This window comes from Trichechus manatus, unplaced genomic scaffold (assembly GCF_000243295.1).
Source record: "Trichechus manatus latirostris isolate Lorelei unplaced genomic scaffold, TriManLat1.0 scaffold00005, whole genome shotgun sequence".
NCBI classification, from domain to species: domain Eukaryota; kingdom Metazoa; phylum Chordata; class Mammalia; order Sirenia; family Trichechidae; genus Trichechus; species Trichechus manatus.
In genome coordinates, this window is record NW_004443941.1 from 17,970,239 (window position 1) to 17,987,424 (window position 17,186).

The following is a 17,186-nucleotide window of genomic DNA, read 5'->3' on the forward strand; positions in this document are numbered from 1 at the left end:
CACACAATTCTGGGAATCATGGCCCAGCCAAATTGATACACACATTTTTTTGGAGGACATAATTCAACCCATGACAGTTTCTTTATTGCACACTTGGGGTTGTCATGAGTCGGAAGTGACTCAGCAGCAGCTCACAACAACATTAGGTAAGGCTAGGTACAGAACTCAGCTTAGAGGATGCACAGCCAGGAACCTGTGCAAAATACACCACAAAACTGGCCCGGTGAAGTGCCACCACTGGGCACAACTCACAATGCCATTGCCCCTTCTAGAAACTAATATAGCTGCGGCATTGTTGCCAGAATAAATTCTCTGGTCCCTACTTCTTTGAATCACTAACTTCCCATTCAGAGTTCGAAGCACACGTGTCTGATTGGCAGACCTACCTCATGTGGCTGCTCCCAAGCTGCAGGGCAAGCTGGGAAAGGCAGTATCTGACATTTAACACGTTTCAGTGAGAGTCGGGCTCTGTCTCAGGTTGGGGACTTTCCAGATGAAAAAGGAGTTCAGATGCTAAGCAGTCAAAACAATGGCAGACAGCCACTAGGTTAATACTGATAGGGAAAACTGAAAAGCGTGTTAACGGGAATAGAAGGCTAAGTGAAAGAGCAGTCTCTTTTTATTAAATTTGATTTCACATTAGTTATGTGCTAGTGAAGAAGCCCTGGTGGTGCAGTGGTTAAGCACTCAGCTGATAACTGAAAGGTTGGCAATTTGAACCCACCCAGCTGCTCTGTGGGAGAAAGACCTGGTGATCTGCTCCCATGAAGATTACAGCCTAGAAAACCCTATCGGGTGGTTCTACTCTGTCACATTCGTTCACTATGAGTTGCAAATGACTCAACAGCACCCAACAACCCCCCATGGGCTGGAGGCTGGTTTTTTTTCTTTCTTCAACTTGGATACTTTCCAGATTTTCTTCAATTAGGATTTATTACTTTTATAAATAAGAAAAAAATACATGAATAAAAAGCCAACTAAAAAAAAAACAAAAATTGTGAAATTAGAAGATAAACCCTTTCTCATTATATACATGTCATTTAAGGACTCTAAACACACAAAAAACCAGAAAACTAACCCTCCTGCTGTAAAGTTGATTCCGACTCATAGCGACCCTCGAGGACGGAGTAGGAGTGCCCCATGGGGTTTTCAAGGCTGAAGTCTTGACGGAGGAAGACTGACACGTCTTTCTCCCGCAGAGCAGCTGGTGGGTTCAAACCACAGACCTTTCGGTTAGCAGCCATGCACTTTAACCACTTTCCCACCAGGGCTCCTTAAACACATAAAAGCTAGTTATGAAGCACAGGCCCTGGTGAAGGACTCAGTAATTAGTCTGGTTCCTACGAATCTGTGTGTCTCCCTGAGCTCTGTTCTCTCATGTCAGCATGTATATTCGTAAAGTAGTATATTTTTCTGACACTTATTTTACCAACTTCTTAATCAACATTCATGTTTCTTTGGCTCTTTTTTTAGGCACCTTTCTTGGATGTTCTCAATACCATGATGGACACTACACTTCCTCTGACTTTGGAAGAATTAGAAGAATGGGGGAATCCTTCATCTGATGAAAAACACAAGAATTACATAAAACGTTACTGCCCCTATCAGAATATTAAACCTCAGGTAGTAAAAGACAGTTATGATATACTATCCATAGAGGAGTTAATCAAAAGGATACTTACTTGAGCTAAGGCAGGCATTAGTCGGGATTTAGGATATTTCTACTTGTAATACTCAAACATCTTTCAGCACCATCTCTGCTCATACTCTGTGTTTGTTTCCATTTAATACCTCAGGAGAATAGAGTTATTGTGCCTTAGCTACAAAATTAGATCACGGTCTCTCTACTCAAGAAAAGACTGTTCCAAGTGACAGGTTTCTGGTACTATAATGCTAGAGAGCTCTCAAGAATGTCAAATGAGAAAAACTTCTAGCACTTAGGGAAAAAAACTGGCAGCAGTTATTTTCCATGATATGTAAGACGAAAAGGGGCCACAAGGAATAATGTAAACTTTGCGCATCTATTTTCTTTTAGCATTATCCTTCAATTCACATCACAGCGTATGAAAACGATGAACGTGTACCTCTGAAAGGAATTGTAAACTATACTGAGAAACTCAAGGAAGCCATCACAGAGCATGCTAAGGACACAGGTGAAGGTAGGAGGCCACCTAGCAGCAGGGAACAGAGCTAAATGGACTGGCACCCTTAGCATCCTGCTTAGAATGATATAGTTTAGCTGCAGACCAAATCGTCTGCCCATGATTTAGGATAAATCATTGATTTTCCTGTATTGACTGCCCAGTTGCAACATACAGAGTAATGATAAGTGCCTCACCTCTTTTTCAAAGGAAGTATTAAAATGAGGTAGGCAGAGCATAAATTAGAAAAAAGTAAATTATAAATATTAAATATAAACTTGGAGGTGCTACTATCACACATTCATTCATCGAACAATATTTATTGAGCCATTATTCTTGGAAACCTCTAAAAGACAGAGTCTGAGATTTTTCCCCTGGAGCCTCAGTACCCAAACCTGCTGCTTTAATTTTCTCCAGATAGTTCTTTCAGTTTCATTAGACAAGAATTCTTCTGTTTTTCCTTGAAACTGAATGCCAAGACATTCTGGGTTCAGGGATGGGAGGGATCCACGTACAAGGTTTCGGACAGTTGTCTTGTGTTCAGCTCCGTGTCTCACTCCCAGCCACTGCTGTAGTTGGTGTCGCCAGGTCCCAAGACTCTTGAGATTCCGCAGGGCCAGTCAGCTGCCTCTAGGTTTCAGCCTTCTCCACGGTTCTCTGGGGGCTACCGTCTCCTCTCTCCTGCTTGCTCAGGCACTGCTTATCGTCCTGCTTTCCCTCTTTCAGAAATCTGTCTTCTACTGCTTGCCTTCTCCCCTCTTTGTCATTGGTGTTGGTTTATGCTTTTATTCTTTTACTATTATTTTAGTAGAGTATGCCCATCTTGAACCAGGGTCCTTCTGATGGTTTTATATGTAACTTTTGCAGGTTATCAGGTCCCCAGTATTGTTTTAGATATTCAGCCTGGAGGCAATCACGTGATTGAGGATTCTCACAAAAAGGTATGTTATGAAGCCCCCCTCAGGTGACAGATCCCAAGCAGAGATGTGTGGTACTTAACATTTGAGGGGCTGCAGCAGAGTCTATGGCAGCGCTGCTTCACAGCTGTCAGGCCTATGTCTGAGACCCCGGGGGAGCAAGGGCGGAAAGCTGAGTCAACCAAGAGAAAAGGCGTGTACGTGATTAGTGAGCTCTATTAAAGAAGGAATTGAATCTTAGCTGTTGGGAGCCTCTGCCCTGAATAAAAGTACGCTTGCCGTAAATTGCTGACTTCAGGGTTAAATGAAGATGGGGAGACAAAGAGACTTAGACACTGGGGTTTGACCACGTAGGCCATCTATCTAACTTTTAAATGTGTTTCTTTTAGATTACAGCCCAGATTAAATTCCTATACGAGGAGCTTGGACTTGACAGCACCAATGTTTTTGAAGATCTTAAGAAATATTTAAAATTCTGAAGTGTCACATTCAGCTGGGAATGGAAAACACACTGAAGTATTTCATAGTCTTATTTTCAGTTGGATTAGCAAAAGTGAGATTTTTTTTAGTTATTAAGTAATTTTGTAAAAATTTGCTCCTCCATCCAAACTGCTTAGTCTGCATCTCAGTTGTTTATACTGTTCTGTCCATTGAGGCACATGCCCCTTAGCCTAGGAAAGCAGTTTTCACATCAAATCGTGCACCTTCAAAGGGCATGGAATAGGGAGCGTGGGAGGGACTGGTGACAGCAGGACTCTGGGTGACCCCCACCAATCAACAGCTTTGTGTTTGTTTTAATAAGGTTTTGTTGGAACAGTTTACAAATCAATGCCCTGCCTCTTTAACAGTGAGCATTTTTAGACACTGTAGCAGTGGGTCATCCTCCAGTTTCTGTGACTGCATTTTAAGGAAAAGGTAACATTCTTCACATTAAAATCAATTATATCTTTCAAATAATCTGGGATCCTAAGGCGTTCTGATCATCTCTTATTGATGCTATCTCCATAAATTTACAAGTTCCTGCAAGCGATAATTTTCTTTTAAGTATTTTATTACTATTTAAGAACATTTGAGAACCTTTCCTAAAACAGTTATATTCAAGCTACAGAAATACCTAAGAATTCATGACTATTCAGAGAGTTTACTCAGCAGCAAGCTATATGTGGAAGTTACTGCAGATGCTTATAATCAAAATGCGTGCCAGCGTCTTCATCTCTTTCACAGAGGTGCCTAACACAAGCTGTGCAATATGTGTAACACACTGGAATAGCACGCCCGGCTGGAAACAAAACATCTGTCTCTGAGAGCTGTTTGGCGATGAAGGGGATTCTTTGTACTATATTCAAGGATGTGTCCTTCCCCCTTGCCCAGTGTAATGGCACTGGTTTCAACAGCACTGCCGTCGTAGGCTGAATTGGTACTTATCCTTACGCTCACAGTTGGGGGAAGTCCTGAAATCATTTCTGCTAGATTTACTATTGATGTTGATTCTCCAAAATTCAGAACCATGGTAAAGACTCTGTCGATGCCGTCTAGCTCTCTCGTGTACACAACAACTTGGCTGTCATCCCCCCCACTCTCCACGTGGCAAAACCAGCCCCTGCTGAGGAGCAGCTCATTGGCATGAAGTGAACTTAATTTTTGATATAACTTCAAAGCTGATCTGTCCTGAGTCTTCTGGACCTATTTAAAAAAAAAAAAACCGGGCTATTTACATACACGTTTGAGTCAAAGAATGTGTTAAAAAATATATTTAGTATCTAATAAGGAATTATGTCCGCAAAAACTCGCATAAATTTTGTCCCTTAAAATAAATACCAAATTATAACTGTTAATAAATAGATATGAATCACTGATATAAATACTGACAGAAACAGCAAATGGGGTTTCTGCTGGTCCAGGAGCCATGGCAGTGTGCGCAGTGCTCGCTGCACCTCAGCCAGAGCAGCTGCAGAGGCCAAATCTCGCTCCACGGGGAATCCCAAAATGTCATGTCTAACTTAATGAATATTTAACTTGCCTAAATGAAGTCGCTTTATGCTATCTTGTACTCCCATATGCCTGGCTAAAAAGCAGCCACCGTGTCCAAGGACTCTGAGAATTTCTGATGAATTTGTGCCTCTCTGTACTCTTTTGTAGGGTATGTAGGTTGCCATTGACAAAGATCATATCACTTCTGCAGACATGTATTTCTTGCATAGCTGATGATGGGGGAAAAGTTGCAAGAAAGAATGCAAAGCAAAAACTGCCTAAAGTAAAGGTTAAAAATTATAGGGTTTTTTTTTTTTTTTTGCTGTAAAAAGTAATATATGTCCATTAAAGAAGATGTGGGTTTATCTTATAGCTATAAAAAACACATTTTAGTGTGATACTTTTCTTGCTTTCCTCCTTTAACATTTTCAAGCATCTTCCCCATTATGTAGCCTCTATTAATGTCATTTTAATAACAGTAATATTCTGTTAAATGGTTATACCATACTTAACAATTCCCTTTCAACATTCAAGTGTCTAATTAATTTACATATATTTTAATGTCTCTCTCCCCTGTATTTTGGATTATTTCTGTAGGATAGATTACCCAAAAAACAATTATAAAAAGACAGAAAGGTCACAGAGTATGGACACTTGATACACAATGCCAAATTATTCTTCGTCAGAGTTGTTGCCAGATCAGTGATAACGTTCATTTCATTGTACTCTTGCCAGCCATGTTTACTGGGGGGGGGTGGTAGTGGTTGGTGGTGGTGGTGTTTGTGGGTGGGTGCCTAATATATGTGATCTTTACTGAATATCTAATGGATGTTTGAAAAAATGTTTATTCTCTGTTTATCAGTTACAGTGGTATTTATGGTATGTGTATATGACTTGTTAGTTATTAATAACTTTCTATAGCCTTAGATAATGCATGTAAAGTACATAACTTGAGTGCCACTTACATAGGAAGCGCCCAATAAGTGTTACCTCTTATTTTTGTCTACTTAATTTGTCAGTGTCTATAAGTCTTTGTAATTGTGGATTTGTCGATTTCTCCTTGCATTTCTCAGAGCATTTGTTTTATATATTTTGAAGCTATTGTTAGATGCATAAAGATTCATAATTTTTAGTGGAGTGTTCTTTTATCAATTTTTTAATATTGCCTTTGTCTCATATAATGCTTTTCATATTGAATTCTATTTTGTCTGCTATTAAATATTTCCACACCAACTTGTTGTAATTTTGTTGTTTGACTAGGGAATGCATGTTTTAATCTGCCTGTACACTGTTCCATCTTTGCCGATATGCATTTTTATGAAGGATTTCTTACGTATTGGACTCAGATTGGTCTATGAGAACATTTTGGACATAATGAAAACCAATAGATGTATTTACTCCAAAACACAAGTGTTAAATATGTATTGTGTGCTGTCAAGGATCAAAAAATATATAAAACAATGACCTTATACTATCCATAAATTCCCAGTGTTGCTTGGGGCGGGAAGCGGTAGGAACAGGAAGATTTACATGGAGTTCTTTATCAGAATAACCTGGAGAGTTTTTTCAAAATACTTAGCGGGTTGAGATGATGCCAATAATTTCTTTTCCCCTAAGTTGGTTTAGATTGTGTGTCCCAGTGGAATTTTCATGATTGCGTGCTATATAATCTCTTTACTAACCTGAAGCCATTTTTTTTTTCCCCAGTCTAAGGAGATGTACTTAGCACTTGGCTGGAATTTATGCATTTCTGTTTAAGAAATTTGTTTGCTGAAACTTGATTACTACAAGAACAGAAAATAGTACAGGCAAAAGCCAAAGGGCTGTACTTTTCCAGAACAACTCCTTTAGGGATTATTCTTAGCTTTAGTTTTTTCAGATCATAGCCTTGCCGTCAAGTGCACAAGACCCTGGATTTATTTATTCTTCTTTCCTTTGGAGGGGAAGAGGGGAGCAGGGGTAGCTAGCCTTGCCAAAAGACTTCATCATAGTTTCATCTTCATAGCACAGAGGTCTTAGTAAGGGTCATTTCAATGAAAAGTGCATATTCTGCATGATGCTTCAATTGGTAAACCTGCATGCCAGTTTGTATTTTCACAAAAACATGATTTACAAACTCCCTGCAAACAAAATGTGTGATTAAAAGAGTATCTGTTAAGGTTTAGACACGCACAGGATGAGTGTATGTTTTCAGTACAGAAACTCATTTACATGTCTAGAATCAGCATAAATTTTTCATTGGTACTTACATCAACATTCACAGTGTGGTAATCTGAACTGATGGGTAACCAGGTGTGATTGCCTTCAGAAAATCCAGCATTTGAGCTGTTGTCCCACTGCATTGGTGACTTTGAGAGAAGGGTATTCTATGTCAAAAGACCATAAAAAGAAAACAATAGCCTGGTTATTAAAAGAAATGTAACTTGGCCCTGATAAATACTTCATAATTATTTACCTATTATCTGTTAGCTAGTGCTTGTGTTCATAGCGTGCATAATGAAAAGACCTTAACGTTCAGTACATAAGCCAGTTGCATACAAATAGACTATAATAACTGAACTTAGATACATGCTTGGAATCTTTGATGCTTGTTTCCCTAAAAATAAGTAATGCACAATTTCAAAATGTGCCATTACCAGTTCTCAAGTTCCTCGTTCAACCATGATGATACAGTGATGATGAATTCAAGACACTGCTATGTACAAGTGAGCCTGAATTCTAGCCTGCATTTATCCAGCCTAGTTACTCTGCATGAGTGCACACACACAAATTTAGGAGCTGAGACAGAAAAAGTTTTGCCTTGACCACATACTAGGGAAATTGGATCTCATACAGTTGAAAGCTACCCATACAAATGAAATGTTCAAGATCAGTCATCTACCCAGCAACATAATTGTGAGATCCGTAGCTTCAAACAAAAATAAAAACCACTCAAGTCTGAGGTTGTGCATCACATTTGATAACATAAAAGGAAGAGTGTTTTTGCTATGGACAAGTAAGATCTAGCTCAAGAAAGACAAGAACTAACAAATGTTCTTAACCCTGCATGATTCAGGTAGAGGGCACTGAATAATAATCTGAACTCAGAACACTGGTTTTCAAATTTTGGAATGTATAAGAATCAGCAGGAAAGCATCTTCAGAATGCAGATTCCTGGCCTATACCCTAAAAATTCAGTTATGTGGCCTAGGAAGCATCATTTTAACAATACCCTCACTACCAGGAAAGCTAATATAGCAATGGAATAGAAATTGTAAATTCTCTGATTTTCCAAAAAAAACAAGTACTTGGTTTTACAACTGTGGTGCATGGAAAAGTTGCATTAAACTTACAACATCGTAGATTTCGTTGAAATTTGTGGGTAAAATATTTTCCATTCCTATTTCTTCCCCATAGTAAGTTATGGGAGTGCCAGGGAGTGTTAAAATGAGCATATTCATGATATTGACATATTCTTTCCCCAAACGAGAAGTCAGCCGAGAGTTATCCGGTCCACCAATCTGAAAGGCAGAAATTTTTAGTTACATAGCAGCACTGTCCCCAGGGCATTTGTAGAAAACAATAAGTGGCAATTGTTTAACATCGCACCTGCCTGAGGTGGTGTCACCAATCAGGGCCAACCAGAGTCTGACCAAAAAGCTAAAAAGAAAAAACTGGGGAATGAAATGCTCATAAGGGCTTTGAAAAGTTCCAACATATTCCTGGGAATCTAGAAGGCCACACCCATACACAGGACTCTGTGTATGCTAAGGACTGCAGATGTCCAGAAAAGACCTGAGAAAGCCCTAATCTCTCCCTTTGGCTATCCTTGAGGCTCTATGCAAACAGGAAATGAAGACTAAGGCAGAGTTGTAAATTGCCTGCTGGAGCAAAGGCTGAGAGTCTTATTGGTTCAAGGCATTTAAGGAAATCTCTTTCCAATCATTAGCTTAGCACTAAACTAGCCAAGCAGAGACTTCAGTGGCCCTGCACAACAAAAAAATAATATACAGACTACAAAATTAGTCCAAGAAAGCCACTAAACAAACAACAACTAGTTCTGATAAGGGGAGAATATGATTTCCAGAGTTTCCACATTACATTATAGTAGCTATCCAGCTTTCAACAACAAACTACAAGACATACCAAAAAAAGGAAAGTATGGCTCATAGACAAAAAAAAGCAGTAGAAATTGTTGCAGAAGCCCAGACATTGGACTTATTAGACAAAGACTTTAAATGAGCTATTAAAAATATGTTCAAAAAACTAAAGGAAACCATGCCTTAAAAACTTACAAAAAGTATGAGAACAATACCTCATCAAATAGATAATATCAATAAAGAGATTCAAAAAAATTATAAAAAAGAACCAAAATAGAAATTTTAGAGTTCAAAAATACAATAACAAAAATGAAAAATTTACTAGAAGGGCTCAATAGATTTGAACTGGAAGAAGAAAGAATCAGTGAACTTGAAGACAAGCAATTGAGAGTAATTGGTCTGAGGAAAAGAAAAAAAAAGGATGAAAAATAAGCAGAGTCTCAGAGATCTATAGGACACCATCAAGCATACCAACATACACATAATAAGAGTCCTAGAAAGAAAGGGGCAGAAAGAATATTCAAAGAAAAAATAGCCCAAAACTTCCCAAATTTGATGAAAAACATTAATCTGCACATCCAAGAAGCTCAACAAACTCCAAGTAGGAGAAACCCAAAAAGATCCACACCTAGACACATCCACATGTCAAAAGATGGACAGCTGCTGTGGAAAACAGTCTGGCAGTTCTTCAAAAAGTTAAACATAGAATTACCATACAGCCCAGCAATTCCACTTCTAGGTATATAACCAAAAGAATTGAAAGCCGGAACACGAACAGATACATGTACATCAATGTTCATTGCAGCACTATTCATAATAGCCAAAAGATGGAAACAACCTAAACGTCCATCAATTGATGAATGGATAAACACAATGTGGTACATACATAGAATGGAATATTACTCATCCATAAAGAGAAATAAAGTTCTGATAAATGCTACAACATTAATGAATGTTGAAAACATCATGCTAAGTGAAATAAGTCAGTCACAAAAGGACAAATGTATGATTCCACTTATATAAAATATCTAGAATAGGCAAGTGTATACAGACCTAAGTTATCAGTGGTTACCAGGGGTGGACTGCCAGCAAGGGGAAAGAGGGACCATTGCTTAGGGAACACTGAGCTTCTGTTAAGGGTGATGGAAAAAATTGGGAATGAATAATGGAGATGGTTGTACAACATGATGAACACAATGTCACCAAATTGTACATGTGAAGAATGTTGAAATGGCAACTGTTTTGATACATATGTATTTACACAATTTTAAAAAATGGTCAAAAGACAATCATGCAAGCAGCAAGAGAAAAGCAGCACATCACATACAAGGGAACCTCAGTAAGATTAACAGCTGATTTCTCAAGAGAAAAGATGAAAAGCAAAAGACAGTGGGGTATATTCAAAGCACTGAAAGAAAAAGACTTTTATATCCAGCAAAACTATCCTCCAAAAAAAAAAGAAGAAATTAAGACATTCCCAGATAAACAACAATGACAACAAAGAGCGAGAGAGACAGAATTATTCACTAGTAGACCAGCCATATAAGAAACACAAAAGGGAGTCCTTCTGGCTAAAATGAAAGGACACTAGACAATAACATGAATCCACATGAAGAAATAAAGGTAAAGATAAATTATACCACTAAATGTAAATACATAGGTAAGTATAAAATACAGTATAAATGTACTATTGTTTGTAACTCTTCTATTTGATTTAACAGACAGCTGCATAAAGCAATGTTCATAAAACTGTTGATGGGCTAATAATGTATAAAGATGTAATGTGTATAACAGTAACAATACAAAGGAGTGGAGAGAGACAGAACTATATTAAACAAAATTTTGTACACTATTGAAATTAAGTTGGTATTAATCTAGACTGTTTTAAGTTAATATGCTAATTTCAATCCCCAGAGCACCAAGAAAATAACACAAAAAATATAGTTAAAAAAAAGGAATTAAAATGGTACACTAGAAAATATCTATTTAACACAAAAGAAGACAATAATAGAAGAATAGAAGAACCAAAAAGCATGAGATATACAGTAAACAAATAGCAAAATGGCAGATGCAAATCTTACGTTATTGGTAATTACATTAAATGTAAATGGACTAAGCACTTCGATTAAAAGTCAGAGATTGGCAGAATGGATTATTTAAAAAAAAAAAAAGATCCAGCTATATGCTGTCTGCAAAACACATAATTTAGATTCAGAAACACAAATGGGTTGATAGGAAGAGAATCGGAGAAGTTATACCATGCAAACAGTACCCCCCAAAAAAGAGAGCTAAAGTGGCTATATTAATGTCAGACATCAGACAAAACAGACTTTAAGACAAAAATTGTTCTTAAATACAAAGAAGGATATTTTATAATGTTAACAGAGTCGATGATCAGGAAGACATAATAATTATGAATATATATGTATCTAACAACAGAGCCTCAAAATGCACGAAGCCAAAACTAACAGAATTGAAGGGAGAAATAGACAATCAACAATCATAGTTGGAGACTTCAATATCCTACTTTCAGTAATGAATAAAACAACTAGGTAGAAGAGCAACAAGGAAATAAAAGACTAAAGCACCTATAAACCAACTGAACCTAACAGACATGTATAGAACACTTCACCCAACAACAGCAGAGTATACATTCTTCTTATGTGCACATGGACACTACAACAAAAATTAGAACATACTTTGAGATGGATGAAAATGAAAACAAAACATACTAATGCTATGGGACACAGCTAAAGTAGTGCTTAGAGGGAAATTTATGGCTGTAATCCTAGAGTAAAAAGTAATAAAGATCATAAATCAGTTACCTAACATTCCACCATAAGAAACTGAGAAAAAGAAGAGCAAGCTAAACATAAAACAAACAGCAAGAAGAAAACTGTAAGGATTGAAATGAAAATAAATGAAGTAGAGAACTAGAGAGAGAAAATCCATAAAACCAAAAGTTAGTTCTTTGAAACAATAAACAAATTGACAAACCTTTAGCTACACTGACCAAGAAAAAGAAGAGAGAAGATTTAAACTATTAAAATCGGAAAGAAAGAGGGGACATCACTACCAACTTTACAGAAATAAAAATGATTATGAGAGAATACTATGAACAATAAGTACACCAACAAATTAGATAAGCTAGGTGAAATTGACAAATTGCTAGAAAGACACAAACCGCCAAAATGGACTCAAGAAAAAATATTTTCTGAATAGACCTATAAGGGTAAAGAGATTGAATTAGTTATCAAAACACATACCACAAAGAAAATCCCAGGCCTAGATGGCTTCACTGGTGAATTCTACCAAACATTAAAAGAATTAACACCAATTCTTCATCAGCTTGTTTAAAAAATAGAAGAGAAGGGAACACTTCCCAACGTATTCTATGAGGTCATTATTACCCTGTTACCAAAACCAGACAAAAATATCACAACAAAACTACATACCAATATCCTTTATGAATACAGACAAAATAACCATCAAACAGAAGCCAGCATTACATGTATATAAGATTCTACACCATCATCAAGTGAGGTTTATCCCAGGAATTAAAGATTGGTTCAACACATAAATATCAATGTAATACACCATATAAGTAGAATAAAGGACAAACACCACATGATCATCTCAATAGATGCAGAAAAAGCATTTGATAAATCCCAATACCTTTTCATAACAAAAACAATCAACAAACCAGGACTAAAAGGGAATTTCCTCAATCTGATAAACGGTATCTACAAAAAACTCACAGCTAACAACATACTTAATAATGAAAGACCAGATGCTTTCCCCCTAAGATCAGTAACAAGACAAGAATGTCTTCTCTTACCACTTCTAGTCAAAATTTACTAGAGATTTTAGCCAGGGAAATTAGGCAAGAAAATAAAATAAAAGGAATCCAGATTGAACAGAAGTAAAAGCATCTATACTCACAGATGACATGATCTTATATTTAAAAATCCTAAGGAATCCACAATAAACTATTAGAAACTAATAAACAAGTTTAGTAATATTGCAAGATACAAGAGCAATACACAAAAATCAATTGTATTTCTGTACACTAACAATGAACAATCCCAAAATAAAATTAAGAAAATAATTCCATTTACAATAACATCAAAAAGAATAAAAGACTTAGGAATAAATTTAACAAAAAATTGTAAAACTTGTACACTGAAAAATACAAATCATTGTAAAAACAAAAAAGAAAAACACAAATCATTGCTGAAAGAAATTTAAAGAAGACCCAAATAAATGGAGAGGCAGCCCATGTTCCTGAATTAGAAGATTTAACATTGTTAAAATGGCAACACTCACCAAAGTGATCTACAGATTCAGCACAATCCCTATCAAAATCCCTGTTGGCTTTTTTGCAGAATTTGACAAGCCAATCCTAAAATTCATATATATCTAAACTAATGCAACTGAGAATAGCTGAAACAATCTTGAAAAAGAACAAAAATTAGAGGAATAACACCTGCCCATTTCAAAACTTACTACAAAGCTAGAATCAAGACAATGTTGTACTGGCATAACGACAGACATAAAGATGAATGGAACAGAACTGAGAGTCCAGAAATTAAGCATACATTTATGGTCAACTGATTTTCAACAAGGGTTCCAAGACAAGCCAATGGGGAAAGAATAGACTTTTAGCGTATGGTACTGGGATAACTGGATTAGGCAACGGTTTCTTAAATATGACAGTAAAAGCACAAGCAACAAAAGAAAAATAGATAAATTGAACTTCATGAAATTAAAACATTTGTGCTTGAAAGCACAAATCAACCAACAAAGTGAAAAGACAACTCACAGAATGGGAGAAAATACTTATAAATCACATACCCAGAATATAAGAAGAACACTTACAACTCAACAATACAAATACAAATAACCCACCTAAATATAAAACCTAAAACGATAAAGATCATGGAAGAAAAAACAGGGACAAAGCTAGGGGCCCTAATACATGGCATAAATTCAATACAAGCCATAACTAACAATGCACAAACACTAGAAGATAAACTAGATAACTGGGAGCTCTTAAAAATTAAACACTTATGCTCATCAAAAGACTTCACCAAAAGAGTAAAAGGAGAACTTACAGACTGGGAAAAAAATTTTGGCTACAACATATCCGACAAAAGTCTAATCTCTGAAATCTATAGAATACTTCAACACCTCAAAAACAAAAAGACAAACAATCCAATTTAAAAATGGGCAAAGGATATGAACAGACACTTCACCAAAGAAGATGTTCAGTTAGCTAACAGGCACATGACGAAATGCACGTGATCATTAGCCACTAGAGAAATGCACATCAAAATTACAATGAAATACCATCTCACCCTGACATTACTGGCACGAATCAAGAAAACAGAAAATAACAAATGTTGGAGAGATTGAGGGGAGATTGGAACTCTTATGCACTGCTGATGGGAATATAAAATGGTACAACCACTATGGAAAATGATACGGTACCTCCTTAAAAAGCTAGAAATAGAACTACCATACAATCCAGCAATCCCACTCCCAGGAATATATCCTGGAGAAATAAGAGCCATCACACGAACAGACATATGCACACCCATGTTCATCAGAGCATTATTCACAATAGCAAAAAGATGGAAACAACCTAAATGCCCATCAACAGATGAATGGGTAAACAAATTATGGTACATACACACAATGGAATACACAATGATAAAGAACAATGATGAATCTTCAAAAAATCTCACAACATGGATGAATCTGGAGGGCATTATGTTGAGTGAATAAGTCAATCACAAAAGGACAAATATTTTATAACACAACTTTTATAAAAATCCAAGAAAAGGTTTATACACAAAAAAAATCTTTGATCGTTACGAGGGAGAGGAGGGGTGGGGAGGGAGAAACACTAGATAGTAGACAAGTGGTAATTTTGGTAAAGGGTGAGACATTACACAATACTGGGGAAGTTGGCACAAATTGACCAGGGTAAAGTCATAGAAGCTTCCTAGACATATCCAAACACCTTGAGGGGCCCAGTTTTGGAGGCTGAGGGCTGGGTACCATGGTCTTGGGGGACATCTAGGTCAATTGGCATAATAACATAGTTCATTAAAAAAAATGTTCTACATCCTACTTTGGTGAGTAGCGTCTGGGGTCTTAAAAGCTTGCAAGTTGTCATCTAAAATGCATCTATTGGTCCCATCACGTTCGCAGCAAAGGAAAATGAAGAAAACCAAAGGCACAAGGAAAATATCAGTCCAAAGGACTAATGGGCCACATGAACCAGAGCCTCCACCAGGCTGAGGCTGAAGAATTAGATGGTATCCAGCTACCACCACTGACCACTCTGACAGGAATCATAATAGAGGGTCCCGGACAGAGTGGAAGAAAAATGCAGAACAAAATTCAAATTCACAAAAAAAGACCAGACTTACTGGTCTGACAGAGACTGGAGGAACCACTGAGACTATGGCCTCCTGACACCCTGCTAACTCAGAACCAAAGCCACTCCCAAAGTACGCCTTTCAGCCAAAGATTAGACAGGCCTATAAAACAAACAATAACACACGTGAGGAACATGCTTCTTAGTTCAATCAAGTATACAAAACCAAATGGGCAACACCTGCCCAGAAGCAAAGTCAAGAAGGCAGGAAGGGACAGGAAAACTGGATGAATGGACATGAGGAACCTGGGGTGTAAAGGGAAAGGGAGAGAGTGCTGACACACTGCAGGGAGGGCAACCCATGTCACAAAACAATTTGTGTATAAGTTTTTGAATAGGAAAATAATTCGTGCTGTAAACTTTTACCTAAAATAGTCAATTTAAAAAAAAATAAACAATTTAATACTGGGTAAAGGATTTTAATAGCTATTCCCCAAAGAAGACACAGAAATAGTCAGTCAGCATATGAAAATACATTCAGGACATGGGAAATCGGGGGTAGAAAGGAGGAATGTGCTGTCACAGTATAGGGACAGCAATTAGGATCACATAACTATGTATAAATTTTTGTATGAGAAACTAACTTGAATTGTAAACTTTCACTTAAAGCACAACAATAAAATAAAATTTAAAAAAAAGAAAATACATTCAAATTAGTGATAAGAGAGATGCAAATCAAAATTACAATGAGATACCATTTCACACTCACTAGGATGGCTATAATCAAAAAGACAGACAATAACAAGCATTGGTGAGGATGTGGAAAAATTGGAACCCTCATACATCACTGGTGGGAATGTAAAATGGTGTAGTCACTTAGGGAAACAGTTTGGCAATTCCTCAAATAGTTAAATATGGACTTAACCTTATGACCCAGCAATTCCACTCCTAGCTATATGACAAAGAAAATTAAAAACATACATCTACACAAAAATTTGTACATAAATATTCATAGCGGAATTATTCCTAATGAAACAATCCAAATGTCCATCAACTGATGAATGGACAAACAAAATGTGGTATATCCATACAATGAAATATTATTTGGTCATATGAAGAAATGAAGTACTGATATATACTACAACATGGATGAACCTTGAAAACATTGTATTAAGTGAAAGAAGATAGACTCAAAAGGCCACATATTTTATCATGCCATTTATATGAAATATACAGAATGGACAAATCTATAGAGACAGAACCATCATGCGTCACTTTGTCATACTGGGGTGGCTTCTGTGTTGTTGTGATAATTGGAAACTATGCTGTTGGTATTTTAAATATCAGCAGGGTCATCCGTGGTGGAAAGGTTTCAGCAGAGCTTCCATACTAAGACAAACTAGGAAGAAGGACCTGGCAGTCTACTTCTGAAAAAATTGACCAGTGAATACCTTATGAATAGCAGCAGAACATTGCCTGATACAATGCCGGAAGATGAGCCCCTCAGGTTGGAAGGCACTCAAAATATGACTGGGGAAGAGTTACTCCTCAAAGTAGAGTTGACCTTACTGACATGGATGGAGTCAAGCTTTCGGGGCCTTCATTTGCTGATGTGGCACAACTCAAAATGAGAAGAAACAACTGCAAACATCCATTAATAATCGGAACATGGAATGTACGAAGTATGAATCTG

The 17,186-nt window shown here is 37.0% G+C and overlaps 2 protein-coding genes across 3 annotated transcripts in view; one reads left to right on the plus strand and one right to left on the minus strand.

The window, feature by feature from the left end:
- PREPL (prolyl endopeptidase like) overlaps nucleotides 1–3,611 on the plus strand; it is a 33,745-nt gene extending 30,134 nt beyond the window's left edge. For both annotated transcript variants that reach the window (XM_004369500.3, XM_004369503.2), the window contains 4 exons: nucleotides 1,474–1,623; nucleotides 2,036–2,159; nucleotides 3,009–3,082; nucleotides 3,448–3,611. In XM_004369500.3, the coding sequence (XP_004369557.1) occupies nucleotides 1,474–1,623; nucleotides 2,036–2,159; nucleotides 3,009–3,082; nucleotides 3,448–3,537 (438 nt within the window). In that variant the 3' untranslated portion in view covers nucleotides 3,538–3,611. The remainder of the gene's footprint in view (nucleotides 1–1,473; nucleotides 1,624–2,035; nucleotides 2,160–3,008; nucleotides 3,083–3,447) is intronic.
- A 133-nt stretch (nucleotides 3,612–3,744) lies between these two features.
- SLC3A1 (solute carrier family 3 member 1) overlaps nucleotides 3,745–17,186 on the minus strand; it is a 55,687-nt gene continuing 42,245 nt past the window's right edge. The window contains exons 8-10 of the mRNA XM_004369505.2: nucleotides 8,362–8,529; nucleotides 7,279–7,395; nucleotides 3,745–4,741 (exon numbers count right to left, since the gene is read on the minus strand). Coding sequence (XP_004369562.1) covers nucleotides 4,289–4,741; nucleotides 7,279–7,395; nucleotides 8,362–8,529 — 738 coding nt within the window. The 3' untranslated portion in view covers nucleotides 3,745–4,288. The remainder of the gene's footprint in view (nucleotides 4,742–7,278; nucleotides 7,396–8,361; nucleotides 8,530–17,186) is intronic.